Genomic DNA, 27,779 nt, shown 5'->3' on the forward strand with positions numbered 1-27,779 from the left:
AAACACCGCTGGAGCTGCGCGGCGGAGCAGGTGAGCCGGCTGGATGGGGCGCGCGGATGGGGGCCCGATCGCCCGGCGTTCGAAGGGCGCGAGGTGGAGCTGCACTCCGCAGGCGGGGCCTTGTCCTCCGCACGCCCCTCGCCGCGGCGGGTCGCGCCTCGGGGCGGTTCCGGGGATGCGGCCCCAGCGGCTGGGGAGGGGAGGGCGCCGGGACCGCTGCGTTGGGGGCCGGCCCGGAACTGGCGAGTGGAGGAGCGCGGGAGGGGCTCCAGGCCTCGGGCCTTCAGCGGGGCCGGGTTCTCCCCGCCGCCAGAGCCCCCGCCGCCGGAGCCCCCGCCGGAGTGGGCGCGGTGCGATCTGTTAAAGGGCCGGGACATTTAAAGAAGCAGCGCACGTGGGTCTCAAAGGCGTGCGGACGCGGCACTGTGGTCTCTCTCCTGGCTGGCACCTGATGGGCGCCCAGTCCTGCTGGCCTGCGACACGCGGCCCCGGGGTCTGCTTGGCAGTGGTAGGAGGGGAGGCGGAGGTCTTTCCGCCGGCTTGAGGAACAGGACCTAAGGACGGGCCTGGAGCCCCTAGTTTCCTTATCTGCGATGTTTGGCTGTTTTTTGATCAGGCATTTACAGCTCTGAGGAGACTCCCAGAATCTAGCTTTTGAAAAGCTGAATGAGCCCGAAACAGGAGCTAATTCCCATCCCAAATTTTATCAATGAAGAAACTCAGCCCTCAAAGCTAAAGTGACTTTGTTCAAGGTCACGCAGGTAGAATATATGAGAGCCAGGATTCGAACCTGTTGTCCTGGACTCTAGTTCTCTTGTCCAGACCTGGGACTAGACCTCAGCCCTTGGACAGCTGGATGAAATGCCCCAGTCTGTGACTTAATGAGTATTCCCTTTTGACGGTATGAACTGTGGATTGTTGCAGTAGCTGCATCCTCAATTTATAGATGGATAGCCTGAGAGGCGGTTCCCATCCAGAGCAATCGCAGAGCCAGGTTGACCCAAAATTGACAGCGTGGGTTGCCAGCCTGTCCTGAGAGTAATTGATCATTATGGACCCGAGCTCTTCCCACATGGATGGCCCTGAATCAACATAGCCCCTTCTGTAGACACCTGAGTCTCCAAGGACTTCGGTTAAGACCTTTGGTAGTAATTAAAGGCTTTGTATAAGCTGCTGCAGGTGTGTGAGCCTCAGGTTCCCCTATGGGTGAACGTGGCTGTGTGGGGGCAGGAAAGTGTATTAGCAGCTATATTTCCTGGGTCCAGCTGGTGAAGGGGCCTGAAGTCTTGTCTGCAGCTCAAAGCTGCAGCTTCAGCCACTCATGAGGCAGGTCATCCAGGTTCTCGCCTTGGGTGAATGTGGGAGCATTGAGGGCAGAGGCTGGAAGTGGAGGACTTCGTGGAATGTTACTGTGGAATGGGATGATGGTGCCTCGGGTTTTCAGGAAAAATTCTGTATCATTTGGTGTTGAAGTATTTGGGCACCAAGTCAAGAGTCTGATGTGTGCAGAGTTGGGAGGTAAATGCTCTGAGCCTGTCTGTTTGAAGAAGAGGAGGACAAGGAACAGCCTGGCCAGAGGCTGCTGCTCAACTGTGCCTGGGGGCCCTTAGCCCGCCCCACCTCCGCCACCCCCAGCTCCTCTGTGCCTGCTCACAGCCCCTCTGCACACATGTACACAGGCTTTGCCAGAATGAGAGGTTCCACCTACCTTTGCCCCTCTTACATCATTGATGGTAATAATGACAATAACATCACTTGCAAGTTTGTTATATACAATAAAAAGCCATTCTGTACAGTAGTTGTCACAGTTATCTAAAGAGTTACCATCACACTGAAGTGGAAAGGGGAAGCTAAGGTTTACAGAAGGGGAAACTAAGGTTCAGGGCATTAAGGACCTTGTCTGGTTGTGTGGCTTCCGTGACTGTGAGTGCCAGCATTTGAACCCAGCTGGCTGTGTCTTCTGCATCTTTTGAGTTTTTGCTTGGAAGACCTCCCACTCTGACGCCCCACCCATGTGCCTGCACGACCGCCCAGGACATTGCTGTGGGGTCTCCGTTAGAAGCTACTTGGCAAAGCTAAAACAAACAAAAAAATTTCTTTAAGAAACTAAAGCATTGTGTGTATAGATCACCTTATGTTATTGAAGACACATTTGGCTGTTTTTCAGCTGTTGATTTGACTTTTAGACACTGTTTAGTTGGTAAGACTGGCAAGGCAACAAATGTTTCTGCAAATATTTCCACCTGTCCCTGGACTCCAGCAGCTGGGGGTGGGGCTGGGGGTGGAAGGCAAAGGGCTCTGAGGTTGGCATACCCTCCACGCTGCCCCTGGCCGGGGCCTGGGGGTTTCTCCTCACCTTGAGCTGGCTGCATCTGACCTGGCCTTCAAACCTTGTAGAATCAGTGTTGCCTTCTTGACCAGGAGGTGGTGAGGCTGCTGTGTGATTACAGTCTGGGCAGAAGTAGTTTCAAAGGGATCCTCAGTAAAGACCGGATGTCCGGGAGGGGGATGATTACTGTCCATTCTTTCCATTGCCTGGGAGAATGGGTTGTTCGTTTATCTTTGCCAAAACACTGTCTTCTGGAGCAATGGAAAGAAAAGTTTAAAGGGCACTCACTTTCTGCTGTACCTTAACCAGAAACTTTCTGACTTTTTAAAAATGAAAGCAATATGTGTTCACTCTAGAAAATTCGGGAAATTTTTTTTCTTCAAGTCATCTGTTAGCCCCTAGTCCAAAGAACCACTCTTAACATGAACTTCCTTACAGTACTTTATGCACATACCTGTATTCATGTGTTAAAATATTAGAAGTAGGAAACTGAAGATGAGTTTTGTATCCTACTTTTTGTGTTCATATTATGCCTTCAGAATTTTCCCTTTATTGAGTGTTCTTGGAAACCCATTGAGTATGTGACCCTCTCAAGTACTTGGAGCAGCAGGGAAGAGCTCCTCAATGGCAGTTTGGAGACCTGAGCCGTAACTGTGGCTTCTGTCATGGGCCCCTGTCCTTTTGTCCGTCTGGGCTTCAGTTTTCCCAAGTATGAAATGGGGTGCTGACTGGATGGCCCTGAAGGTCCTTGCCAGCTCTGACCTCAGTCCATGGACGTGCCCTTTTGTTTGACAAAGTGTTCGTGTTGCCAGCATGCCCCGGGCTGGGGCTGAAGAGGAAAACACTCAGGGCCTGAGTGAGGCGTGACCTTGGTACTCAACTCATGCCTGATGGTTTAGCATTTTTGTAGCTTTCCAAGGGGCCATCAACAGGCTTCTGTTGTCCTCTCTCACTGTGTCCCTGCCTTTATTTCATTATATTTACCCTTGATTGAACATCTACTCTGTGCTGGACACATTACACATTAGCTCTAGTTTTTACAGTAATCTTGCAAAGTGTGCCTATCTTACTTTTTACACAAGAGGAAATGGGCCGTGTGAAGTTAAATTGTCCGAGTATGTGGTTCAGATCAATTGGCTAGCTGATTCAAACTCTGTCCGTTTCTAAGGCTCAGCTTTTGACTGCTGTCTTGCTGCTTTTCATTGAAAGCAAAAACACGATTTATGGGAGGCTGCTCAAAGGTAGCTCGGTAGCTCATGGCCAGTGTGGCTACCTTCGCAGCATCCCTCTGTCACTTCCAAACTGCCCCTTTTCCAGGCTCCTTCAGGAAGTGAGAGAAAATGTTTACTGAGCACCTTTGAGTAGGAAAGGGCAGACAGAGGGAAATCTAGAGCTTGGGTCAAGGTTCAGAAGGCCCCAGAGGGTCGCCTGGGGCCTGTGACTCAAGACAGTGGAGTGGTACTTCAGGGCCTTCCTGGGGCATGTGGGCTCCTGCTCCAGCTGAGGCCCCCTCCCTGTTCTGGGGAAAACCATCGGACAAGTGATGTGCATCACATTATGGGCTGGATGGATGGACAGATGGATGACGGCCAGCCAGGGCCCATACATGGTCAGGTGCCTGGGCCAGGGGAAACAGGCAGGCAGGCAGGCAAGCTGTGGAAATTTCTAAGGGAATTTCCTCACCCTGTATAAGGGAATGCTGGGAACGCCCCAGGAGTCATGGAAGCTCTGTGAAGTACCCATGTGACCCTAGAAAGTGACCTTTTTAAAACCATTACTGCCCTCTTTGAGGGAGCACTGAAAATTAAAATGAACAAACAAGACAAAACAGAAACAGATTCATCTTGATGTTTGGCAGAAGCCAACGCAGTACTATAAGTGATTATCCTTCAATTAAAAATAAATTAATGAAAAACAAAAACAAAATAATGCTGCAATGAATAGGGGGGGTGCATATATATATTTTTTGAATTAGTATTTTTATTTTCCTTCAATAAATATCATAAGGAGAATTGCAAAAAAAAAAAAAAAAAGCAAAAATAGACCAGCAGATCGTGGTTACCAAGGGGGAGGTGCAAAATAAAAGAGGATTAAGAGGGACAAACAACCATGTATAAAATAAATGATACAAGCGTGTAATGTAGAGCACAGGGAATACAGCCAGTGCTTTAGAGTAACCTTATGTGGAATGTAATCTGTAAAAAGTTTTAAGTCACTTTGTTGTACACCTGAAACTTCTGTAATGTTGTAATGTTGTTCTTTCAATACTGAAAGAAAGAAAGTACTGTTAGCCCTGTGGAGACAAAGAAAGCAAGTACTCGGATCCAAGCCTTTCTCTTTGGCCCCACCTGTTGACTCCCAATTTTCTTTTGGAACCGAAATTTCCATGTTTTTCCTTGAGGCACTCTTGTTTACGATGGAATTTAAAAATCGATTTTCTACTTAGGTAGGAATCTATTTCCTAGTTAGGTCCATTGGCCTTAAATTTTAAGGTCAAAACCTTTGCATTTTTCTGAAATGAGAATCAGGTTGAGGAAACTGGGTCACCAGGGTTCCATAATAATTGCAGGAACTGCTGACACAGGCAAGGTTGAGGAAATTCCCTGGGTCAGACTCCCTTGGCTTGGCTCATTCAGCATTTGGATCCCATTCAGCTGATTAATGGGAGTGAACGGTGGCTTCTTTGGATGTTTGATTTTATATCCTAATCCAAGGAGTTTTCAGCCACAGTGCCTTGTTCTGGGAAGGGTTTCCAGGATGTAGTCTGGGGCACCTGTTCCTCCCATTGGCTTCTCTGCATTATCCTGTTGCTCCCTCGGAGAGAGTGGAGAGCTGGTTGCTATGGGGTTGATAGGATTTGACATCAGCAGGAGAGTCACCCAGCCCCACCCCCACCGGCCTGTGAGTCAGCCTCCCGGCGGGAGTTCTTGGCATCTCTAGTGCTCTAATGTGGACAAACATCTAGCAAGACTGTTTATCTGCATTTTTTCCCTCCAAGGATTGCAGAGTACCTTCAGGCTTCAGTTCCAACTTAGAAGCCAGAGGAATCCATCCCAGCTGCTCTGTTCTCCTTCAGGAACCAGGTAATAAGAGGGGTTAGGAGAAGATGTGAAAGTGGCTTCCCAAGGTCCCCCGAGTCCAGTGAGAGGGGATGTGGGAGAAGGCAGCATGGAAAAAAATCTGTCTAAATGTTGATACTTGTTATTTCCCCTTTAGCTTTACAAAAAACAGCAGACACAATTCATGTTTTGTTATGGAAGTTTTAAAAAATGCAGAAAAATATCATGTATCACCCTCAATCTCACTATCCAAAGATAAGCACCTTTAATGTTGTATAATATTTCTTGCCAGTCCTTCATATATATGTATACATTTGCTAAGAAAATTCAGATGCTTATATCTGTGGTTTTAAGTCTACTAAATTTAGCATCTTGGTGTTTTTTTCATGTTAGTAAATATTCTTTGAAGTAAGATTTTTATTAGTCATATATCGGATAGATATATTATCATACAAAGTCAGACATCTTAGTCATTTTCACTTAAAAAAATTATAAATGACTGCAACAACCATGTTTTCAGATAAATCTTTTTATTATTTTCCTAGGACAGATTCCGAGAAGTTAGCATTTCAGGATCAAAAGGTATGAATGTTTTTAAAGCTCTTGATGTTTACTGCCTTCAGAAAGGCTGGTGCAGTTTGTACCAGGGATGCTTAAGATCCAGTTTTTTCACACCCTCCTTCCAGGTGGGCATTGCATGCGTACCTTGTCAGTCAGCTCACTGCATTCTCCCCCTGCAGCTCTCCTAGTCTGAGAAAGCTCCTGTTGCTCTTCCTCCCCAGTGGATCTCAGCCCAACCACAGGGTATTCAGGAGAAAGGACTGCTCATTCTTTCACACCGGCATTCAGTGAGCAAGTTGTGCAGAGCAGCAGGTGTGCTAAGGTAGGTGGTGAGGCCCTGCCCTTGCGACAAGGAAGTGAACTGTTACTGGGAGCTTTCAGTACCAAGTTTGGGCCCAGGCTGGGGCATCTGATTACTTGCCAGGACCAGCTCCAGGGAGGGTTTAACACCAGCCTAAGAATCGCCCAGGGACTGTCTCAAAATGCAGATCCCTGGACCTTTGGCCAGGAATGAAACTTAGGATCCGCATTTTAAGTAAGCACCGTAACATCGTGTTTAAGAGCACAGAACTTGACCACCTTGGTCCAAGGATGACTTTGAACTTATCACTTTTAAAATCTTTTTCCTCATCTGTAAAATGAGGAATAACAGCAGCACAGTAAGTGCCCTGCATCGAACAAGTTCTGTTCCAAGAGGCCATAAATCCAATTTGTTCGTAAGTCCAACAAAGTTAGCCTAGGTACCCAACTAACACAATCGGCTATATAGTACTATACTATAAGAGGTTTATACTTTCCACACAAATAATACATAAAAAGCAAACAGAAAATTTTTAATCTTACAGTACAGTACCTTGAAAAGTACGCCAGACATGCGAACTCACGTTCGAATCTCTGAAGTGTGCAGGTTGAAGGTTCGTATGTAGGGGACTGACTGTACCTCATTCCTGACTTGTGTTTAGTACACAGTGAGGGCTCAGCAGCTGCTCTGCCACCCTTCAGGTGGCCTGGGCTACGTTGCGAAACAGCATCTCCAGCATCTTACAGCTTTCTGAAAGTCCTAAGCCATGCCCTCAGATGCTGGGAGCCCCAGGAAGCACCTCCAGCTGTCCCCACCTCCTCCAGGCCCAGAGGGCTGTGATTAGGATGCCCTTGCTCCAACAGCCAAGACCAGCTCTTCCTGGCTGCAACCCCTCGATGCCCTGCTTTTCTGGGAGTTGTGGGCAGCATCCAGGGAGGGAGGGAATCTGCTCAGGAAGCATTTGTTTTCTGGTGAGGAGGCCATGCATTACATGTGGTGGATAGCAAAGCATGTTTTATAGCTTTCTGACTTTCTCCCTCTGCAGTGCAGTTTCACATGGAAGGGATATAGTCTGTTTTTAAACGTGCTCTCCCTGGGTGTGTCCACAGACTTTGGGAGGCAGATGTGTTTTCCTGGGATTTGGTGACCGGCTGAAGAAATGGAAATTGGAAAGGATTTAACTCCTACTTGATCGTGGGTCCCCTGCTTTCTCTCCCCACCTGCCCTGTAGCTCCCTTTCTCCTTTAAGAAGCATCCTAGCCTCTTATTTGTCCAGTCCCCTCATGCTTTGCTCTAGGGACTGAGGCAGCCTGGCTGCCAGCAGCTGTGGTTCTGAAGGGTGAGCTCGCCTCTGCCCTGGGGGCTGCAGCCCTGCCGTTTAGATACAGGAACTCCTGATCTGCTCCTCCAGTCACTGCAAAGATAAATCCCAGGGCCTCTAAAGGCGTGGGAAGAACAGAAGGAGAGAGATGGTAACTAAATTATTAATTCACAGCCCAGACAAAACAAAGTATTGAAAGAGCTGCTACACTGTTCAAGATAGAATGTCCTAATTTAGCTTGAGGTGCAGCCAGCTCTGTGTTCCCTGTCGCTCTTTGAGTAAGAATGGACTCAGCATTGCCACAGGGTCAATGAGGGCATCTCCTGGGCCTGGGCAGGTGTATGTTTAGGATTTATCTAGTGGGGCCCACCATTGCAGAGGAGCTCTTTAGAGTTTTTCTGCCTGGGTCTCCATTAGGTAATTTCTTTCATTACTGTTACCATAGATGAAGGACGCTAAGAACTTCCCAAGGTCTGGGTGCTGAGGAGCAGATCTGCCTCCTGGGTCCCGGGCGGCACCGCCCCTGGTGGCTCCAGGGAAGTGGCTCCGGGGAAGAGGCAGGAGGGCTCGGCCAGCCCTCTGTTCCCATACAGCACACTCTGGTCACATCCCTCCTTAATTCAGAAACCTTGGCTGCCCCCTCCCCTGGCTAGCTTCAGCTCCTCGTCCCCTGGCCAGGCCCCCACGCCCCTCCCTCGAATGGTCCCACCTCCCATCACTGCCTCCGCGGTCCCCATGCTTCAGCCACCTCAGCCTGCTGGATGTTGCAGAATTTCAAAGCCCCCATCCCGCCATCTGTTTATGAGGCTACTTCCACATGCCCCACCTACTTCAGCCTCTGCCTGGCAAGATATTCCTAACCTTTGTGTCTTGTTTCATGTGTCTTCCTCCTAAAGACTTGAGACGTCTACTCCCCACTGTTGATAGATTGCCCCCCGCTTAGTCTTAACTCCAGTAGCACAGCGTCCTTGTCACCTCTCCTGGAAGTTACCTTATTCTGCTTCCTACTGATGTCACTACTGCTGTCTCTCTTATACTTGTTTCTCTGCTGAACCCAGGGGAGCTTACCTTGCTCATTTCGAATTCTTTGTAAGAGCTACGGGAAAGCCTTCTGTAAGGGCCCGAGTCAGTGAGTAGGATCAGGCTCTGCTGTGGGCCTGGACTTGGGGATGGAGCTGAAGTCCAGCTGGGAGTAATGCAGGCCACAGCCTGGGACACTGTCTTCAAAACAAAGCAGCAGCCTCAGAGCCTCTGCCAAGATGAACAGAACTGGCTGGCTCGGTGGAAGGAACCTGCCTGCCTTCTCCACTTGAAAATCATAGGGACTGTCCTGGCGGTCCAGTGGTTAAGACTTAGCCTTCCAGTGCAGGGGATGTGGGTTTGATCCCTGGTCGGGGAACTAAGATCCTGCGTCCCTAGTGGCCCCCTCTCCCAAAAACACTAAAACATAAAACAGAAGCGATATTGTAACAAATTCAATAAAGACTTTAAAAATGGTCCATATAGTAAAAAAAAAAAAGAAAAAAAGACACTGTGGAAATAGAATAAAAATGATCATAAATTTTGAGGGCCATTGACATGGAGATGAACTTTGAGACGAGAGCAGACCCAACTGTTCCTACTGGCATGAGTCTTCCCCAGGGTCCCAGGAGGCAGGTGATGGGGGAGCTGGCCCTGCTGGCAGCTCAGCTGACCTGCCCAGGGTGTTGGTAGGAGTTCGGGCTGCCCCAGCATCCACATGGTGCTGCTGGGTCCACACGCCACTCAGGGCAGCACAGCAGTGTCGAGGGGACAGGCTCCCTCCTCTGTGGCCCTTTCAGCTTTGGTTTTTCCTGTGGGTCCTGCCCTCAGCTATACTTCCCCAACACACACACACACACACACACACACATGCATGCACGCTCCTCTCTCGTGGTCTCGGCTCACTGCCCCCGTGGCCGCAGCATCTAAACCTATGACTCTCATCTCCCTCCCCTCCAGCTCAGACACTGGCCCTCAGCTGCCTCCCAGGCAGCTCCCTCCTTTCAACCATTTACATTCGGCAGATTTCCCCCAGCACCTTGTTCTCCCACCTCCTCTGTCCTACTCCCCGCCTGGCCGTGGTCCTGGACTCTGTCCTGTTGTGTCCCTGACATCTTGTCTGTATGGATCGTCTCCCCTCACTCCCATGCATCTTGCTGCTACCTTAGGCCCTGTTCACGACCCATCATTGTCTCCAAGGAGGTCACCTTTCCTTCTTTCTACTCTTTTCAGTCAGTGACCAGACTGAGATTTCTAACCAGAGATCTGATCTGTCACTGTGTCCTCGGGGGACAGAGCACACCTCCTTAGCATGGCGCTGGAGACCCTTCACTTGTCCACAGCAGTGACCCCCTCCCCAGCCCTGGCACTGCCAGGCTCAGGCTGAGACGTTCTTCACGCCCTCTGCCCTTCCCTCCCACCTGGGAGAGTCTGTGTCCATCACATGATGCTATCTTCTCCAGAAAACACTCCTGATCTCTGAGATTTAGTCCCTTCTATGCCTTTTAGTGAACACTTGGATTATAGAATTTGCCACATTGGACTGGTTTTTATTCTTTTAGGACAGACATGTCCTTGGCACATGATAGATGGTGGTCAGATATTTGTTGATTGAACGAATGATTGTGCTGAGAGTTTAGAGTGGCCCTGGTGTTTCTGGTTGGGAGTTTCGCCCCATGGCTTGGATCCTCTCTAGCCAGTCCCTCTCGAGACTGCTGCAGCCTCAGTCATGGCTCCTGGGGACTGTCCTTTTTTCTTAAATGTTTATTTATTTATGGCTCTGTTGGGTCTTCACTGCTGCTCAGGCTTTTCTCTAGTTGCAGAGAGCAGGGGCTGCTCTCTCGTTGCGGTGCACGGGCTTCTCATTGCAGCGACTTCTGTTGTTTTGGAGCGTGGGTCTAGGGCACTCCGTCTTCGGTAGTTGTGGTTTCTGGGCTCTAGAGCACAGGCTCAGTAGTTGGGACACACGGGCTTCATTGCTCCTTGGCACGTGGGATCTTCCTGGATCAGGGATCGAACCCATGTCTCCTGCATTGGTAGGTGGATTCTTTACCACCGAGCCACTCGGGAAGCCCTATAGCAGTCCTTTGACAAATGCATCCTGGGTGGTCACTGTGGGCAGGACCTGTGTCCAGGTTTTAAAGCCACCTCTCATCCTCCACTGCCTTTGCCTCTCAGGAGAGTGGCACGAAGACCCCTGTGCTCCTTTTCCAGGCACTTCCGGAGGCAGGGCCATGCTCACATTCATGGCCTCTGACAGCGAGGAAGAAGTGTGTGATGAGCGGACGTCCCTGATGTCAGCCGAGAGCCCTACGCCGCGCTCCTGCCAGGACGGCCGGCAGGGCCTGGAGGACGGAGAGAGTGCCGCCCAGTGGGTAGGTTCCTGCCAGCAGTCTGTGGTCTCCAGACGGGCTGCTGGCGTCCCATATCTCATGGATGGAAACCAGGCCTTCCCTGATGTGGGAGGGAGGGGAAGTGAAGGTGAGAACTGGTCAAAGGGGCAGGTGGCCCACCATGGTGGATCCTAGGTCTGCGAGGGCTTGATCGTAGATTCTGCACATGCACAACCTGTCACAGACCGACTCTAGTAGACGGCGTCATCCACCCTGGCCCTGCCCCTTCGGTTCACCTTCCTATGCAGGTTACTGTTCCCACAGGAATCTGAGAGTGAGTGGATGCTGGGGCAGGCAGCACAGAGGCTGGAGGGAACCTTTTTTGGTAGATGGCTGGAGATGGGAACCGAGAGATTAGCTGATTTGTGTTTGACTTTTGAGCTGGGGATGTGTTTTAGTTCGTTCAGGCTGCCATAACAAAAATACCATAGACTGGGTGGCTTATAAACAGCAGAAGTGTATTTTTCATTGCTCTGGAGGTTGGGAGGTCAAGGTCAAGGCGCTGGCAGGTCTGATGTCTGATGAGGGCCCACTTCCTGGGTCATAGGCAGCTGTGTTCCCTCTGTGTCCTCACAAGGCAGAAGGGTTAGGGAGCTTTCCTGGACACCCTTTATAAGGGTGCGAATGCCATTCTTGAGGGCTCCACTCTCATGACCTAATCACTTCCCAAAGCCTGTATCTCCAACACCATCATGTTGGGCATTAGGTTTCAACATGTGAATTTGGGGGTCACAAACATGCAGCCCATAGCAGGAAGGGTGTGCTGCACTGTGTGATTTTGCCTCTGCAGCCCAAAAGGCAGGAGATTATAACAGTATGAAGTGAGCGTGTACTTGGGAAAGTCACTTAGTCAAGCTACCTCCCTCCTCATCAGGGTAAAACAGTATCTGAATTTGCCTAAAACCCATTCTCTATTTTGCCCATTCTAGTATTTTTCTTTCTTCCAGCCAGCCTCATTCCCCTTTGCTGTAGCTTGAACTCACTTCTTCGCCTGTCCTCCCTCTGGGCTCCGAGAGAGATCTCAGCAGCTCAAGGCCATGGCCCCACTACTCCTTAGCCAATTCTTGCTCGGTGTTTTGTCTTTAATCTCCTGGACTTTTTGTGCATTTCAGTTGTTTCAGTTCCTGTTCATTAACAGCTTTCCTTTCCTTCTCAGTTGAATATCTAGATGGAATTCTCTCTGCAAAAAACTGATGCCAAAGAGCAGTCACTTTTGATTTCTGTTTCACTTGGCTTTTGTCTTGGCTGTTACTGTAATTAACAAGGCAGCCAGTGATCCTGAACTGCCACAATTCTGAAACACATTCTTGAAGATCAGTGTATGTCAGTGTCTGGCAGGCATCCTATCCTCCTTTGCTGCCTCCTCGTTTATACTCTCCCACTTTCCCTAACCTGGATCCTCCCAGATGCTCAATGCCTAGTTAGCCTCCGGTTCAAAACTGCAAAGTTTGCATGCTTGGTTTTGGCGGGGGCAAAAATTTTAAAGTAATTTATTTCCCTGCAAATTCCCAGTGCCTTATTTGTTAATACAATCAAAGAGAGTCTCCATGTGTGCTGACCATTTTGGTTTGTGATTTTTCAACCAAAAATGTTTAGTCTCTGCCTTCCTCCCATCACCTGGCCTAGCTCCTCCCAAACTAATATGGCCGTGTGACCAGAACTGAGTCCCTGCACTGAGGGAGGGAACAGATCTGCAGACCTGCTGCAGACCCATTCTGCAGACTGTCCTCGTCCGTGGCTACCATGGCCTCCCTTCCTGCATCTGTGGTGGCTAGTGCCAACTCTTAGTCTCTAGTTGTCCTCATAAACTTCTCCATGTCCTGGAAAGCCACCACTGCCACATCTAAGCTGTAGCCCATAGACTGGTCTTACATCTGAAAAGTGACATTCAAACTTCTCGTTTCCAGTTCACACACCCATGCTCTGTGTCAGTAGGGCTCCGCTGGGGGGCATCCCATGGTCCTCACAGCACGGTTTCCCACAGAGAAGCCAGGAGAGTGAGGAGGACCACGAGGAGGAGGACCCTGACCGCTACGTCTGCAGTGGGGTTCCTGGGCGGCCGCCAGGCCTGGAGGAGGAGCTGACCCTCAAATACGGGGCAAAGCATGTGATCATGTTGTTTGTGCCTGTCACACTGTGCATGATCGTGGTGGTGGCCACCATCAAGTCCGTGCGCTTCTACACAGAGAAGAATGGACAGCTGTGAGTTGGGGGCCAGGGGTGGGTGCGGGTGCAGGATTGGGGGAGGAGGGTGTAGCCTGTGTTGGCCACTGTACCTGCGGCCCCGTGGCAGCCACAGCAAAGAGCAGGGGTGGGGAGCTGCCTGAGTCCACACCCTGGTTCGTCCACAGCCTCCTGGCTGTGTGACCTGCCCAGGCACCTTCCTAACTGCTCTCGGCCTCAGTCTCCTCATCTGTATGATGGGTTTGATAGCAAGGTTACCAGGAGAACTGAGAGAGTTAATCCATGTGCAGCCCCTGCAGCCTGCTCTCACTGCAGGAGGTAGGTTCTCTGCTCCATCCCAGGTGTGGCGGTGCCACCTGTCGTTGCATGACCACAGACAAGTCTTTTTCTCTCTGGGCCTCTCATTCACACTCCTGTGAATGTAAACTAAAGAGGACCACGCGATTTCTTAGCTCACTCCCAGACTCAGGAGGGAAATTTTATTTATCTTAATAAAGAGAATCCAGGAAGAAGCAGCAGCCTGGGTAAATGGGAAGCTTCCCTCTGCTCCCTCCCCCAGCCTCCCATGGTATCACTGCTGAGTACCTTCTTGAAACTTTTTTAAGGGAGTTTTTTTTACATTTTGTTTATGATTTTGATAATGAAAGGAGTAGAGAAAGAAGCCCTCGCCCTCAGGAAGCGTATAGTCTGTTGGGGACTCAGAGCAGCTCAGGCGAAAAGTGTTGAGACCTTGAGAACTTGGCAAACAGTTTGCTTCCCTAAGAGTGTGGGATCAATGAATTGCCTCTTGAGTTTATAGCTGCCTGTGCAGCTACTGGGCTACATGGGGTGTGGGTAGGGGTAGGAGTGGGGGTGGAGGCATCCTAGGCTTGATGGGGAAGTGGGTACAGAACTGGGGAGTGGGGTCAGCTGGGATAAGCACTTCTGGGAGAGGTTTTAGTTGGTGTGGGGTCCTGGGAAGCCGTGGTAAAGACCAGTCAGGCCCTCCCATGTGGCTGCGTCAGCTCAGTTAGAAGCTGGAGTTAGGTGCCAGGGAGGCAGGACAGCTCGTGAGGATGGTGGGCAGCACTCACCAGGACAGCCAGAGTGCTATGCTGAGGGCTGGGGGTGCCCAGGCGCCTGCATCTCCCTGGGCTGGGGGGCACAAGCAGGCCGGGTGCAGAGCTCTAGCCCTTGTCTCCTTCCTCAGCATCTATACCCCGTTCTCCGAGGACACACCCTCAGTGGGCCAGCGGCTCCTCAACTCCGTGCTCAACACCCTCATCATGATCAGCGTCATTGTCACCATGACGATCTTCCTGGTTGTGCTCTACAAGTACCGCTGCTACAAGGTGAGCCGGTCTGCCTCCTGCCTGCCAGGCCTCAGGGCCTCTCATGCAGCAACCCTGGCTTTCATGCCTCAGGGCCTCTCATGCAGCAACCCTGGCTTTCATGCCTCAGGGCCTCTCATGCAGCAGCCCTGGATTTCATGCTTCAGGGCTTCTTACAAAGCAGCCCTGGCTTTCATGCCTCAGGGCCTCTTACGCAGCAGCCCTAGATTTTTTTTTTTTTTTAAACAGAGTTCCTTTTTTCCTGTAAAATAGACCTCGAGTTTTAGAGCAATACCTCATTTTATTGGGTTTCACAGATACTGTGTTTTTTTTTTTTTTTTTTACAAATTGAAGGTTTGTGGCAAATCTACATTGATCAAGTCTGTTGGTGCCATTTTTACAACAGCATTATCTTCTAATTAATGCTGTTTTTAACATTTTTTTAGATATAATGCTATTGCACACTTAATTGACCTCAGTTCAAGCATTAACTTTTGCATGAGGTGGGAGACCAAAAAATTTGTGACTCTTTTTCATGTGATACTCACTTTATTGTGATCTGAAACCAAGCCCGAATATCCCTGAGGTTTGCCTGTACTTTCTCCCACCCGACTCCTGCCCCACCACGGGTTACCCGATACTCCTGTGCTTTCCACTTACACTTAATCCCACTTCACTGAGTTCCTCCATGCTGCGTTCATAGGGTCACTTCTCATATTCAGAAGTTAATTTTATTTTGCCTCTCCTTCTGAAGAAGTCAGATTTTCTATTTTAGGCTCCTTTCAACATATACTTCCCCTCCAAGCTTATTTTTATTTTCCCATTTGCCTTTCAGCTGGGGGTGTACAACTGCTATACCGAGGTCTTCCAGCTCCCAGAGACCTTTGGGTGGGCCCTGCTCTGCACAGCAGCTCTGGGGAGGAACAGGGGAGTTGAGTCCCACCTAGCCCAAATCGTTCACAGAGATCCATAAGCTTTTAGGCACGAGTTTCAGGCTTTTCTCCCGAGAAAGGCTTTGAAGCCATGAGGACTGAAAGGAAGTTGAACAAGACGTTACTGATTTTTAAACTGTTCACACACAGGCGTGTGCAGTACTGGATATTCAGGCTGCTGGCATCTGTGGAGCAGGCAGAGAGAGATGCAGAGCCTCAAATAGAGAGGGACTGGCTGGGGGTGAGCGTGGGGGTGAGCAGTGGGAGGGGCACGTCCAGGAGCTGGAGCTTCTTAGTAAATAGCTGCCTGTATAACCGAGGCAGAGTTTGTGATTGAGGCAGAGGTGGCCATGGATGGTGGGAAGTAGGGTGGAGGGCTTTTGTTTGGAGCAGAGACATGTACGAGGACAAGCCAGGCGCGGGGCCAGGGGAGAGCCAGCAGTGCCGTGGTGAGCAGGTGTCACATGACCACGCTAGGACCTGCTGGGAGGCTGCTGAGCCTCCATTCAGTCAGATTTACTCCACGACATGGACAAGAGGTGACGGTGGTCTGGGCAGGCTCGGGTGGGATGAGGAGGATCAGCACATACCGGCGTTGCCCCTTCTGCTTTGAACAGACAACCACGTGGCCGCTGCGGTCCCCAGTGGCCCGAGCTGGTGACTGACGGGTCTGTTCTCTGAGGAGGCAGGTTGCAGGGACCCCCCCCATCACCTTTGACCCTCCCTTATTTGGGCCAGGAGAGGAGGAGCCTTCCCTGACCACTGTGTCTAAAATAGAAGCGGTGGGTCTCTTGTCACTTTGCCCAGCCAGTTTTTTTTCACAGCCTTTATCTCTTCCTGCTAGTGTGTGTCTATGTGTCTGTTGTCTCACTGCCCACACTTGGGGACATAGCACGTGGGAGCAGAAACCCAGCCAGCTTTCTCTCTAGAGCCTGGAATGTGCCAAGCGTGTCCTTTCCAGGTGACCAAGTAGAGAGCTAGGTGTTTAGGCATGAAGGATTTCCAGCTCCTTTGTATGCTTGCTGGGTTACCTGGAGAGAATGCCTTGAATGTCTGTGCCCTCCTTACCTGTAAAACAGCCACCTTCCAGCATAGGCAGGAGGAGCCTAAGGAGGAAGGGTTTCTAGGCTTGGGAGTCAGTCCCGAGGACCAGGGGCCTGGGGGCCTGCCGTCACAATGCCTGTTTCCACCCAGTTCATCCACGGTTGGCTGATCATGTCCTCTCTGATGTTGCTCTTCCTCTTCACCTACATCTACCTCGGGTGAGTGGCCGCTGGGGGGCAGGAGGACCTTGGGTGAGTGGCTGCCGGCGGCAGCAGGTCCCCTGAGACCCCTTCCCTGTGGCCTGGGTGGGTCTGAAGGACCCGGGAGGGAAGGGCGCCCCTCGGGCTCCATGCTTGCCCCTTGTTGCTGCTCTAGGAGCCTGGCCTCCTTGACACTGGAGTGGAGCCCTTCATTGGGCCACATGTCTCCTTCTAGTTCCTGATTTAAAACAAAGACTCAGAGTCATCACAGAGAAAGCTGTGAACCCCAGCAGAGGCAGGGATCAGAAAGGCCTCAAAATTTACATTCCAATCTTTGGGCTGGGACTGGGTCCCTCGTAGTTTTGGGGGAAGGTGGTCTCTCTTGCCCTGTATTTAGGACATCAGCCTAACCCAGGGGCCCAAAAAGACTGGAGGCACAGGAGAAAACACTTTTCCAAAGATCTTTTCGCGGGCAGAGGGTCGTCCAGCCCAAGGACAAGATGTTGGTGTACTCCCCACCTTGTTTCAGAAAGTATTTCAAGGGGTTACCTGTAGGGCTCATGGAAATGGGGAAGGCGATGTTAATAAATGAGCCAGAGATTGGGAAAACCCAGGCTGGGACTTGGTGATTGAGGGTGTTGGACTGCCTGCCTCAGGGTCTGACATCTCCAGTGAGTGTCCCAGCCCCTGGGCTCCACTTTGGTCCCACAGGGAAGTGCTCAAGACCTACAATGTGGCCATGGACTACCCCACCCTGTTCCTGACCGTCTGGAACTTCGGGGCGGTGGGCATGGTGTGCATCCACTGGAAGGGCCCCCTAGTGCTGCAGCAGGCCTACCTCATCATGATCAGCGCGCTCATGGCCTTGGTGTTCATCAAGTACCTCCCGGAGTGGTCCGCCTGGGTCATTCTGGGCGCCATCTCCGTGTATGGTAGGTGGGCCGCCAGCCTGGTGGGAGGCTGTGGAGTGACATCCAGGGCTGCGTCCTGACTGCTGGACAGGCTTGGTGGGTGCTGAGACGTGCCCCCCACTTCCCTTCAACCCCCCAGGGAGGCCTGGATGGTCTCCCTTCTGAGAAGTTCACCTTCATAAAAACAAACCGGGTCCTATGGAATCATGACTGTTGACATGATTACTAATAACAGCAAATGTTTACTGAGCACTCGCACCCTTAAGCACTTTGTACGTCAGATGTCATTTACTCCTCAGAACAACCCTGAGATTGGGCACAGTACCAGTAAATAATGAGTACCCCAGATGTGAGCTGCTCTTTAATTAGTATAATGTTGTCTTGGTATCCTTGGGGGACTGGTTCCAGTATCCCCTGAGGTACCAAAGTCCAAGGATGCTCAAATCTCTTACATAAAATGACATAGGATTTGCATATAACTTATGTACATCCTCCCAAATACTGTATGTTTTTTTAAGACTTTTTTTTTTGATGTGGACCATTTTTAGTCTTTATTGAATTTGTTACAGTGTTGTTTCTGTTTTATATTTTGACCTTTTTTGGCTGTGAGGCATGTGGGATCTTAGCTACCCTACTAGGGATCAAACCCACACCCCTGCATTGGAAGGCGAAGTCTTTACCACTGGGCCAGGGAAGTCCCCTCCCAAATATTTTAAATTATCTCTAGATTACTTATATAGTACAACATAAGTGATATATAAATAGCTGTTAATGTAAATGACATTTACAATTGCCAGTGTGCAGCAAATACTGGTTTTGGGAACTTGCTGGAATTATTTTCTGAAATTTTTGATCCACGGCTGGTTGAATCTATGGATACAGAACCCAGAGATCTGGAAAGCCGACTGTATTAGTGAGATTACCATCACCAGTACTGCTTCTTACATTCTTAGGATAAGGAATTTGGGGCTCAGAGAAATGGGACTTCAAGCCCATCCTCTGGGTCTCTGAGCCACACAACAGCAGTCCCTGTTTGCAGTTAGCCCGCTCAGACCCCACCATGGGCTCCAGCCAGTGCAGGCTCTAGGGATTGAGGCTGAAACCCAAGGGTGGGGTTGCTGAAACAACAGGGGGCCATGGTTGGAGAGCCTTGCCCTGAGGTTCCAGGATACACTTGCCTGGGCCTGGTGTTAGAGCGCTGGCTGGGAATAAACGTCTTTCTTAATGTGCCAGGGATGACTTTGCTTTCCCAGATCTTGTGGCTGTGCTGTGTCCCAAAGGGCCACTGAGGATGCTCGTGGAAACCGCGCAAGAGAGAAATGAGCCCATATTCCCTGCCCTCATATACTCATGTGAGTGACCCCCGTGCTTCCTTCAGACGTGGGAACCAGGGTTTGCATTGGCCTTGGCTTTCAGAGTTGATGGGGAGACAGTTAACCTTTTTCCTGACCAAAGGAAGGGAGGCAGCCTTGGTGATCCCAGAAGGGGTCTACCTTCCTGAGATGAAGGTGGGCTGCGTCCTGCTGTGGCTCAAGAAGAAGCTTGGACATTTAGAGCAGGAAGAGGGCTTCCAGGAGTGTGACCCGCCCGCAGTTTCATCTCAGCCAGACTCATGCAGTGGGCATGGGCCGCGTTCCCATGAGCCCGAGGCCACCCACTCAGCTCTCCAGGCCCCTGGAAAGGGACTTTGGGGAGGGACTGTTCAGGGTAGGGGTCTGGGGAGGTGGGTGGCAGGATGCCTGCCTTTCCCTGGGCTTTCTCAACAACTGAAGCTCAGTCTCTAAAGAAGCACTCTCGGGGTTGCTGCTGGCCTCAGGGCCAGTGTGCAGGGATCTCTATTTATAAAAGCATCAGCAAGCATGCACTGATGGTGGGCACTTTGTGGTGGGCACTGTGCTGCGTGTTGGATGTGCAGTGGAGTCTGGACCCCCAGAGGCCCCATAACAGAGGCCATAAGCAAATACCCACAGGGACTGAGGGTCCCGTGCAGGCTTTCTGGGGACACAGACTGTCCCACTTGCCTCCCTCGCCCTGGGGGCAGCCACAGTTAGTAGTGTCTGAGGCTGGACCCTTTTCTCCTTCCCCAGCCGCCATGGTGTGGACCGTGGGCATGGCCAAGCTGGACCCTTCCTCTCAGGGAGCCCTTCAGCTCCCCTACGACCCGGAGATGGGTGAGTATCAGGGGACTGACAGCCTGTCATCATGGGGGGTGCTTTTCACTACACCCTGCTCAGCTGCCTGGCCTCTCCGAGAGGCACAAGGACAGGAAGGGCAGGGAAGACTGCCTCCGGGCACGCATACACTAGGGATTGGGTGCAGGTGGAGCTTCGCTCCTCTGCTTCAGCCCCGCTTCTCTCCCTTCCCATCCCTTGCTGTGTGGTCTGGAGAATCCTCTGTGTCGGGCTGGGCATGGTGCGGGGTAGGGCAGGGAAGCCCTGGGCTCAGAGAACCCTTTGATCCCCTCTTGTCTCTCTCCCTCCTCACATGACAACGGACACCCAGAAGAAGACTCCTATGACAGTTTTGGGGAGCCCTCGTACCCTGACGTCTTTGAGCCCCCGCTGCCTGGCTACCCGGGGGAGGAGCTGGAGGAAGAGGAGGAAAGTAAGGTGTCCAGATGGACGGTCTGCGTGGGCCCGGGATGGGGCTTCCTGAGGTTAGGGAGGAGCCCATTTGCCATCAGAGATGCTTTACAAAGTCAGAGAGAAGCCTGCCAAGGCGCAGTCCTATGGGCAGACCATGGGGACTTAACGCCCAGGCTACCTCGTGTGTGACAGATATTGGCCGTATGCCCACTCTGCACTGGGGGGTGATCGTACGGGTGCTGCTCTTGGGGTGCTGCTATGTGGGCATGGGCACTAACCACTCTCTCGGGAGCTGGGAGGACCGCTCAGAAGAACATAGGGTGGTAGGGGCACTGACAAGGCCGTTGACCTGCTTGAAGGGGTCAGAGGAAGTCTCTTGAGGAAGTAACTTCTAAGCTGAGCTCCAGAGGCTGAGGACACAGAGGGGAACACACAGTGCAAAGGGGTTTGGTTTCCAGCCGAGGGTGCCTTGGGAGCAGTGACCCTGGGGCTGACTTAGAGGAAGTGGAAGCCGGATGCTGAGACCCAAGTGCAGAGATGGGGCCGGGAGACAGACAGGGGCTCCAGGGGCCTTCTGGATCAAGATGGGGGTTCTTGTCTGTGTCCTGTGAGCAGTGGGAGCCATGGGATGGGGAGGGGTTTGAGCTGTGCGGGAGGAGGGAGACGACGGGGAGGGGCAGGGCTGTGGCTGGGACAGTGTGTGCTCGAGTAGCCGGAGGCCGTCCCAGTGCAGCTGTGGGGTCGCAGGCGTGGGTCCTGTGTTCTGGGGGTGAGCTGGGCTGCGCAGGCCGGCGCTACCAGCACTGCCCCACACTGGGGCTGTGGAGCATAAGACGGGCAGAGTTGGGGTGCAGGCTTCCCCCAGGCAGAGCCCCGAGTGGCTGGGAGCAGAAGGAGCAGGTGTGGAAGACAATCTTGAAGACACGCCCAAAGACCTTCTGATACATGGTTATGTTTCCAAGTGGATTAAAATAACCAACCAGCACACATATATGGACCACTAGTGTGTGCTGGGAGGCACGTGGGAGCCAGGGAGATGCTGCTGGATTAACACAGCTGCTGCCCTTGAGAAGTTCCCCACGGAGCAGCCCAAGTCAGGGGAGGTTAGGTAAAAAGTACTCAGGACGGACGTGGGGAAGACAATTGGCCGGAGGCTGGCCTGGAAGGACAAGTCGGCAGTCACCCAGCACACAGGCAGCTGGGCCGGAGATAGGCCTGGCGCTGAGCCCCCGCCCTAATCAGCACGGATCCCACGTGGGCACCATCCCCACACGACCACCCACCTTTCACATGCCAGCCACAAACTCTGGGGGTCTCCAGGCCACCCACGCTTCTGACCGACTGGCTACAAATCTGGGGATTCTCACAACTCCATCAGGTTGGAAAATGTACTAGAATGACTCTCGGAACTCAGAAAAGTGCTATACATACCATTACAGCTTTATTGATATTATAAAGGATATAAATGAGGACCAGCCGGCCAAATGAAGAGCCACATAGGGTGAGGTCTGGGAAGGTGCTCTCTGCCCCTGGGACCCGGGAATCTCCCCCACCCCTGCACAGGGATGTGTGTACCGAGTTCCAGTGTCCAGAGTTTTTACTGGGGTCTCATTACATAGGCATAATGGATTGAGTCCTTGCTCATGACATTGGACTTCATCTCCAGGCTGCCCCTTCTCCCCAGACTCAGCCTAGCCTGGAGTCCCAACCTCCTTAGCACATGGTTGGTCTTTCTGGTGGGCTCCCGTCTATGGGGTCGCACAGAGTTGGACGCAACTGAAGCGACTTAGCAGCAGCAGCAGCAGCAGCAGTGCCATCCTCTCACTTGCATAAATGATCCAAGGGGCTGCTGAACAACAAAGATACTCCCGTCCCTGGGGAAATTCCAAGGATTTGGTCTCCCTCCCAGAATGAAGGACAAAGGCTGGTTAGATTCTGTTCCACAACAGCATTGGCAAAGGCTCAGATGAGAGGGGAGGAAGCCATCTGGGAGCTCTGGGATGTTTAGTGGCCAGAGAAGCTGGGGGCCAGACCTTCAAGGGTGAGCGGTACTCATGGGAAGTTCAGACTTCATCCTGGAGGCTATGGGGAACCATTAGGGGTTTGTTGCAGGGAATTAAAGTGAGCAGAGCTGCATCCCAGACAGATCCCAGGTGGCCACAGGAGCACAGACTGCTGGAGGGTTGGGTGAGGGAAGAGCCAGAAGGGCCCGACTCGGGCACCACCACCTGCATGGGAGGCACCAGGAGGACCCGGCTGGACAAGGGATGGGCAGGGAGGCGGGGAGAGGGATGAGAGGGGGGCCCGGCAGTTGGGAGGCTCTGGAGGACCTCAGGTGGAGAAACCAGAGACTCAGGAGGGGGAGTAGTGCTCAGGAAGGTCAGGGTTCCAGGCCCGAAGAGGAGTCACCAGGATATACTTGTGAAATACGTGGGTCCCCACAAGGTACCCAGGAAGGGTGCAGGGTCAGAGTGGAGACCAGAGGGCCTGTGTGGGCGATGTTAAAGGGATGAAGGGAAGGTCGCTTGTGGAGAATCCTGGGGAGTAGACAGGGCAGGGTGCTGAGATAGACAGCATGGGGGGTGGTGGTCCACCGAGGCCTGGTGATGGCCTTGCCTGAGCACACTGATTGGTGGGTGTGGGACTTGCTGCCTCAGGTCTCCGAAGTGCCTGCTAGGTGAGCACAGTTCCTTTGAGAAAGAACTGATTGAAAAGGGAGAGAGAAGGGAGGGGAGAGCAGGCAGAACAGGGAGGCAGGAGCCAGGGGTGGTAGCAAGAGACCCGCAGGAGCAGTGGTCTCTGTAAGAGGGCAGAGCTTACAAGTTTGCCAAAGTGAGGAAGTTGGGAGTGGTGGGGCTGACGGAAGGGACAGACTAAGGAAGGAAGGGTAAGGTGCTTCTTGCTTGGAGCCCAGAGAGGAGAGGGGAGTGGGTTCAGACGGGGCAGAGCATGTTTCCTTGATGCAGACCCGCTCAATTCCATTTGAGTCTGTTTCATAAGCATTTTTGTTGTCCATGATGAATGAAATTATCCTATAAGAAGGTGTACAGGGCAATTGTACTAAAGGAAACAAAACATTCTAGAAGCTCATTTCCTTTTCACTAATGGATACACTAGTTACAAGTTACGTTTATCTTCTCTGGTGGCTCAGTGGTAAAGAATCTGCCCACAATGTGGGAGAGTGGATTTGATCCCTGGGTCAGGAAGATCGCCTGGAGAAGGAAATAGCAACCCATTCCAGTACTCTTGCCTGGGAAATTTCCATGGACAGAGAAGCCTGGTAGGCTACAGTCCATGGGGCCGAAAGAATCGGACATGACTTAGCGGCTACACAATAACAACAGAGTTGATTTACAATATACATTTATCTCTTATACATTTACCTCTTATATATTAGTCTCTAGAGGACCTCGGTTATCATATATGTTCTTAAAAGCAAAGAAATTAAATTTCCTAAAAAGCATTTATAATTCATACTCACCGCTCAGTTGGTTAACTTCCCACCAGCCCTGGACAATGGATTATATTCACTCTTATCTTTACTCAAACCAAGTACCAAGCACCAGTTTTGCATGAATTATCAGAAATGCTGGCTTTGCATAGCCCAGAATGCAAGTCAGCCAGACCACAGGTTTCCCCCTTTTCCCACTGGCTGCTGTTTTTCTGAGACAGCTAATCCTTGTTCCAGAGTCCAGGTGAGGTGGGCTAGGCAGTGACACCACCCATCAGCCCTCTGAGGTCCCCAGGCCTCTGGGCCCTGGGTCCCCTGGGCTGAGCCACATGCCTGGGCTGTTCGGCTGGGGTCAGCCTTCTCTGCTGCTTCCTCCCAGGGCTTCTGAGACCTACGGGTTCCCTCTCTCTCCACCACACAGGGGGCGTGAAGCTCGGCCTCGGAGACTTCATCTTCTACAGTGTGCTGGTGGGCAAGGCGGCCGCCACGGGCAGCGGGGACTGGAACACCACACTGGCCTGCTTTGTGGCCATCCTCATTGTGAGTGGGCCCAGGGTGCTCCCCTCCCGCCCCTGGGCAGTGGGGGTCTTCATGGGGGGCCCAGGAGCCCCAGGGAGTTTTCAGATGCTGCTCTCCCTCGGAAGGGCTGCACAGGGTTGCCAGAAAGATCCTCAGGATGAGACCAAGGTTCACAGGAGGATCTGGTCGTCAGTAGGTGCAGGCATGGTGCAGGGAGGGTGACCCGGAGCTCTGGCGTTACTGAGTGTGCGTGCTGGGTGCCAAGGTCTTGGCTAACTCTGTACGTTTGTCTCACCGCACCTTGAGGTAGGGATGGTGACCTGAAATGTTTGGAAGATGGAGAAGGGTGAGGGCCTGGCCATGGGCACAAAGCTGCGAGGCCCGAGCTGTGATGTGAACTGAGGTCTCTGACTCCGGGGCTGTGTGTTTTCCCTCCACAGCACCCAGACATCATGCAGTTCTGAGTCCCCACGGGATCTCCTGGGGCTTGAGAGGGGGGCCCCTCATTCTGAACCCCAGTGGTGAAATTTGAAGGCCCGTATCGTCACTTAGGGGCTTCTCAGGTGGCGCTAGTGATAAAAGAACCCACCTGCCAATGTAGGAGACACAAGAGACGCAGGTTTGATCCCTGGGTCAGGAGGATCCCCTGGAGGAGGAAATGGCAATCCACTCCAGTATTCTTGCCTGGAGAATCCCATGGACAGAGGAGCTCAGCGGACTACAGTCCATAGCATCACAAAGAGTCGGACACGACTGCAGAGACTCAGCACCCGTAGTCACTTACCATGATCAGGTACACGTAATGGGGACGCATCTGTGATGACTGGTGGAGGTGGAGGCCCCGAACGGCCCACACTCAGTGCTCTGCCTGGTGAACCTGGGGCATCGCGTGGCAGGTTAGGACCAAGGCTCCAGTTCTTTGGACATTTCTGTTTGCCCACAGTGTGTGTCAAGGACCAGGTAGGGGATGCCCAGGCTCCTCCACTTCCAGACTGTCTGCCCTGAAGCCCTGCTCTCCCCGGGGAGAGGACAGGCACTCTGGTTCCCTGTCCCCACCCTGGACCACTGCCTGCATCGGCTGGGGCAGGGACAGGATAGGCAACCACCGCGCCTGCTTACGGCGGGGGGCAGGGGGTGGTCACTCGGCATCTTGGTTCCCTTGGTGTCCGCTGAGAACAGTGCTGCCTTTCAGTCAGACCCGTCCAGTTTTCGCATAAATACATGTCCCCTGGGGGAAGGCATCATGCCATCAGGTCACACGGCCAGGGGAGGTGGTCCGGTAGTAGCAGCCCAGTTCACGAGGCCTGCTTGCTGGTTCATCCACTCGTGTGCAAGGCGTTAGTACTGGCTGAGAGCCTCCGCCCCCACGCACCTCACGGAGCTGCGGAGAGGACCAGGGGAGGTGCTGGGGTGTCAGGGCTCCTGAGCCCACACCCTGAGCTGTCACTAACTGCTCCCCTCCCCCCGTCCAACCGGTGGTCACCTTCTCCCACTCCCCCGCCTCTGTGTCCGGCAGGGTTTGTGTCTGACCCTCCTGCTGCTCGCCGTGTTCAAGAAGGCGCTGCCCGCCCTCCCCATCTCCATCACGTTCGGGCTCATCTTCTACTTCTCCACGGACAACCTGGTGCGGCCTTTCATGGACACCCTGGCCTCCCATCAGCTCTACATCTGAGGGGACGCGGGCGCCATGGGCTGGAAGCTGTAGGAAGCGGTAACCGGAGGCAGCTGTATGATTTTACACTCTAGTGCCATATATTTTTAAGACTTTTCTTTCCTTTAAAAGCAAGTGAGGATGAGAAAGGCTTGTGTTAACTTGGTGAAGAGGAAGGGCCAGCTTTGTGGTGCTAGCGGCTTTGTCGCGGGGCGTGGCTCACCCCCTCGTGAGCACTCGCTTCACCGACAGGAAACCCGGGAAGTCGGGCCAGAGGAGCTGAGGACGGTTCCGAGACGTGGGGGGCGTGGGGAAGGCCCCCTGCTCTCACCCCCCCAGCCTGGTGTCCTCGGAGAAGGCCAAGACGGAGGACGAGGCAAGGCTGTCTGGGACCAGGAGGCCGTGCCCGGGATGGCACGAAGCGCCTGGTCACTCTGACTGGAGAGGAAAAGCCAATTTTCTCTGCAAGGAATGTTCCCAACGCTTTGTCTATGATGTCATCATTATCTGATTACCTTTAGAGTCCTTGTCACAGCAGTCGTTGCTGGGAAGTGTCTTAATATTACCATCAATAAATAGCCGAATCCTGTCACAGTGCTGGGGTCTGGTCTGTTTGTCAGTGTGGGCCCTCTCCCTGCCTCTCCTGGGAGAACGTGTGTGCTCTGGCCATGGAAGGGAAGAGATCTGCCCATTGTGAAGGAGAGAGGCTTAAATGCCCCCCTTTTTGCATCGTTTTCTTGAGCTAGGTTTCCTAAGCAGAGGCATGCCGGCTGACAGCTGGGCAGGTGCCGGCCGGCTGTCATCAGAAACACTGCAAGGTTGCCAAAACACCGGAGGAACGCGCAGTGCTGGTTCTCAGCAGTGGCTGCAGGGGGTGGGGCGGGGCGGGGGTCGGGGTGGGGAGCTCAGGAACCTGTTCTCCCTTCCTTCTGTGGTCATATCTCTGGGCACTGCGTGGGGCGAGGTGGGGGTGCAGATTGGTTTTTCCTTTTTCTTCCTTTTTTTTCCAGGATGGGTCATTTTGAAAGTTTCTATTGAATTTGTTACAATGCTGCTTCTCTTTTGTGTTTTGGCCTGGAGGACTGTTAGGATCTTAGCTCCCCAACCAGGGGTGGAGCCCACACCTCCTGCATTGGGAGGCAAAGTCTTAACCACTGGACCACCAGAGAGTCCCTTCTGTTTTTTTTTTCCTCTACATCATTCACAGGCTGCGAAGAGAAGCTCACCCTCCTACCAGGACTTGAGCCCCTGGAGGCTTCACAGAGCAAGTCACTGGGAGTGGGAAGCATGGCTGTCAGACTCCTGAGAAAACAGTTTGAGACTGCTGCTCAAACTGGAAGTGCTGTCTGCTGTCCCAGAAGTGCTGCGAGAGTCACAAAGCTGGCTACGTATCATGAGGAGATGAAAGAACTGTGTATTTTGGTGTTGTGACATAGCTTCCTTTCCCGCCTGGGCTGGGAGATAGATGTGGAAGCCGAGAGGGCAGACTCACTTGACCCAGGGGTGGCAGTTCAATCTGGCTTGTCTTGGGACTCAGGTGCCATCGCTGCTGTGAAAGCCAAAAGTAGGTAGAATTTTAAGACGAGGACTGGTCTGTGAGAGTAAAAGCTCCCTGGAGATTAAAAGGGAAGAAAAACTGGGGAAAATCATTCAGTTTGGCAAGTAGGGCGATGTTTATCTTCGAAAGAGTAGTTTCAGGGTGGGGCTTCTGAAGAGGAGGTATGACAAGTGCTTTGACTTGTTATGCTTAGAAGGCCTTTGTCAAAGCCCTGACCTGGATGTTGGGAGAGAAGCCACATTTAGAGGCTAAAGCAGAAGGTGGATACTCTTGTCTGGAAAATCCCATGGACAGAGGAGCCTGGTAGGCTGCCGTCTATGGGGTCACAGAGTCGGACACGACTGAATTGACTTGGCAGCCGCAGCAGCAGAAAGTGGAAGTGAACAATGAGGGAAGGAGAGGTGAGCGGTGCTCTGGTTAGATGTTAAGATTAATGTGAAAAGTGAAAGT

General features: G+C 52.2%; 1 protein-coding gene across 8 annotated transcripts; it reads left to right on the top strand.

The window, feature by feature from the left end:
* PSEN2 (presenilin 2) lies at positions 1-26,365 on the top strand. Of its 8 annotated transcripts, none has more exons than XM_010813111.4 (14): positions 1-30; positions 5,328-5,412; positions 5,934-5,970; positions 6,129-6,271; positions 10,806-10,966; positions 12,969-13,186; positions 14,358-14,499; positions 16,605-16,672; positions 17,366-17,586; positions 18,819-18,917; positions 19,653-19,736; positions 20,068-20,169; positions 24,023-24,141; positions 25,637-26,365. In XM_010813111.4, exons 5-14 carry the CDS (start codon positions 10,826-10,828, stop codon positions 25,790-25,792), a joined length of 1,350 nt encoding a protein of 449 aa, XP_010811413.1. In that variant the 5' UTR covers positions 1-30; positions 5,328-5,412; positions 5,934-5,970; positions 6,129-6,271; positions 10,806-10,825; the 3' UTR covers positions 25,793-26,365.
* The last annotated feature ends 1,414 nt before the right edge of the window (positions 26,366-27,779 follow it).

The sequence above is a fragment of the Bos taurus genome, chromosome 16 (assembly GCF_002263795.3).
Source record: "Bos taurus isolate L1 Dominette 01449 registration number 42190680 breed Hereford chromosome 16, ARS-UCD2.0, whole genome shotgun sequence".
Classification (NCBI taxonomy): Eukaryota; Metazoa; Chordata; class Mammalia; order Artiodactyla; family Bovidae; genus Bos; species Bos taurus.

Coding starts and splice junctions, on each gene's coding strand:
- PSEN2 (XM_010813111.4), top strand. CDS start 10,826: ATGCTCACATTCATGGCCTCTGACAGCGAGGAAGAAGTGTGTGATGAG. Junction 13,187..14,357: donor ACAGAGAAGAATGGACAGCT/GTGAGTTGGGGG, acceptor CTCCTTCCTCAG/CATCTATACCCCGTTCTCCG. Junction 19,737..20,067: donor CCCCTACGACCCGGAGATGG/GTGAGTATCAGG, acceptor ACGGACACCCAG/AAGAAGACTCCTATGACAGT.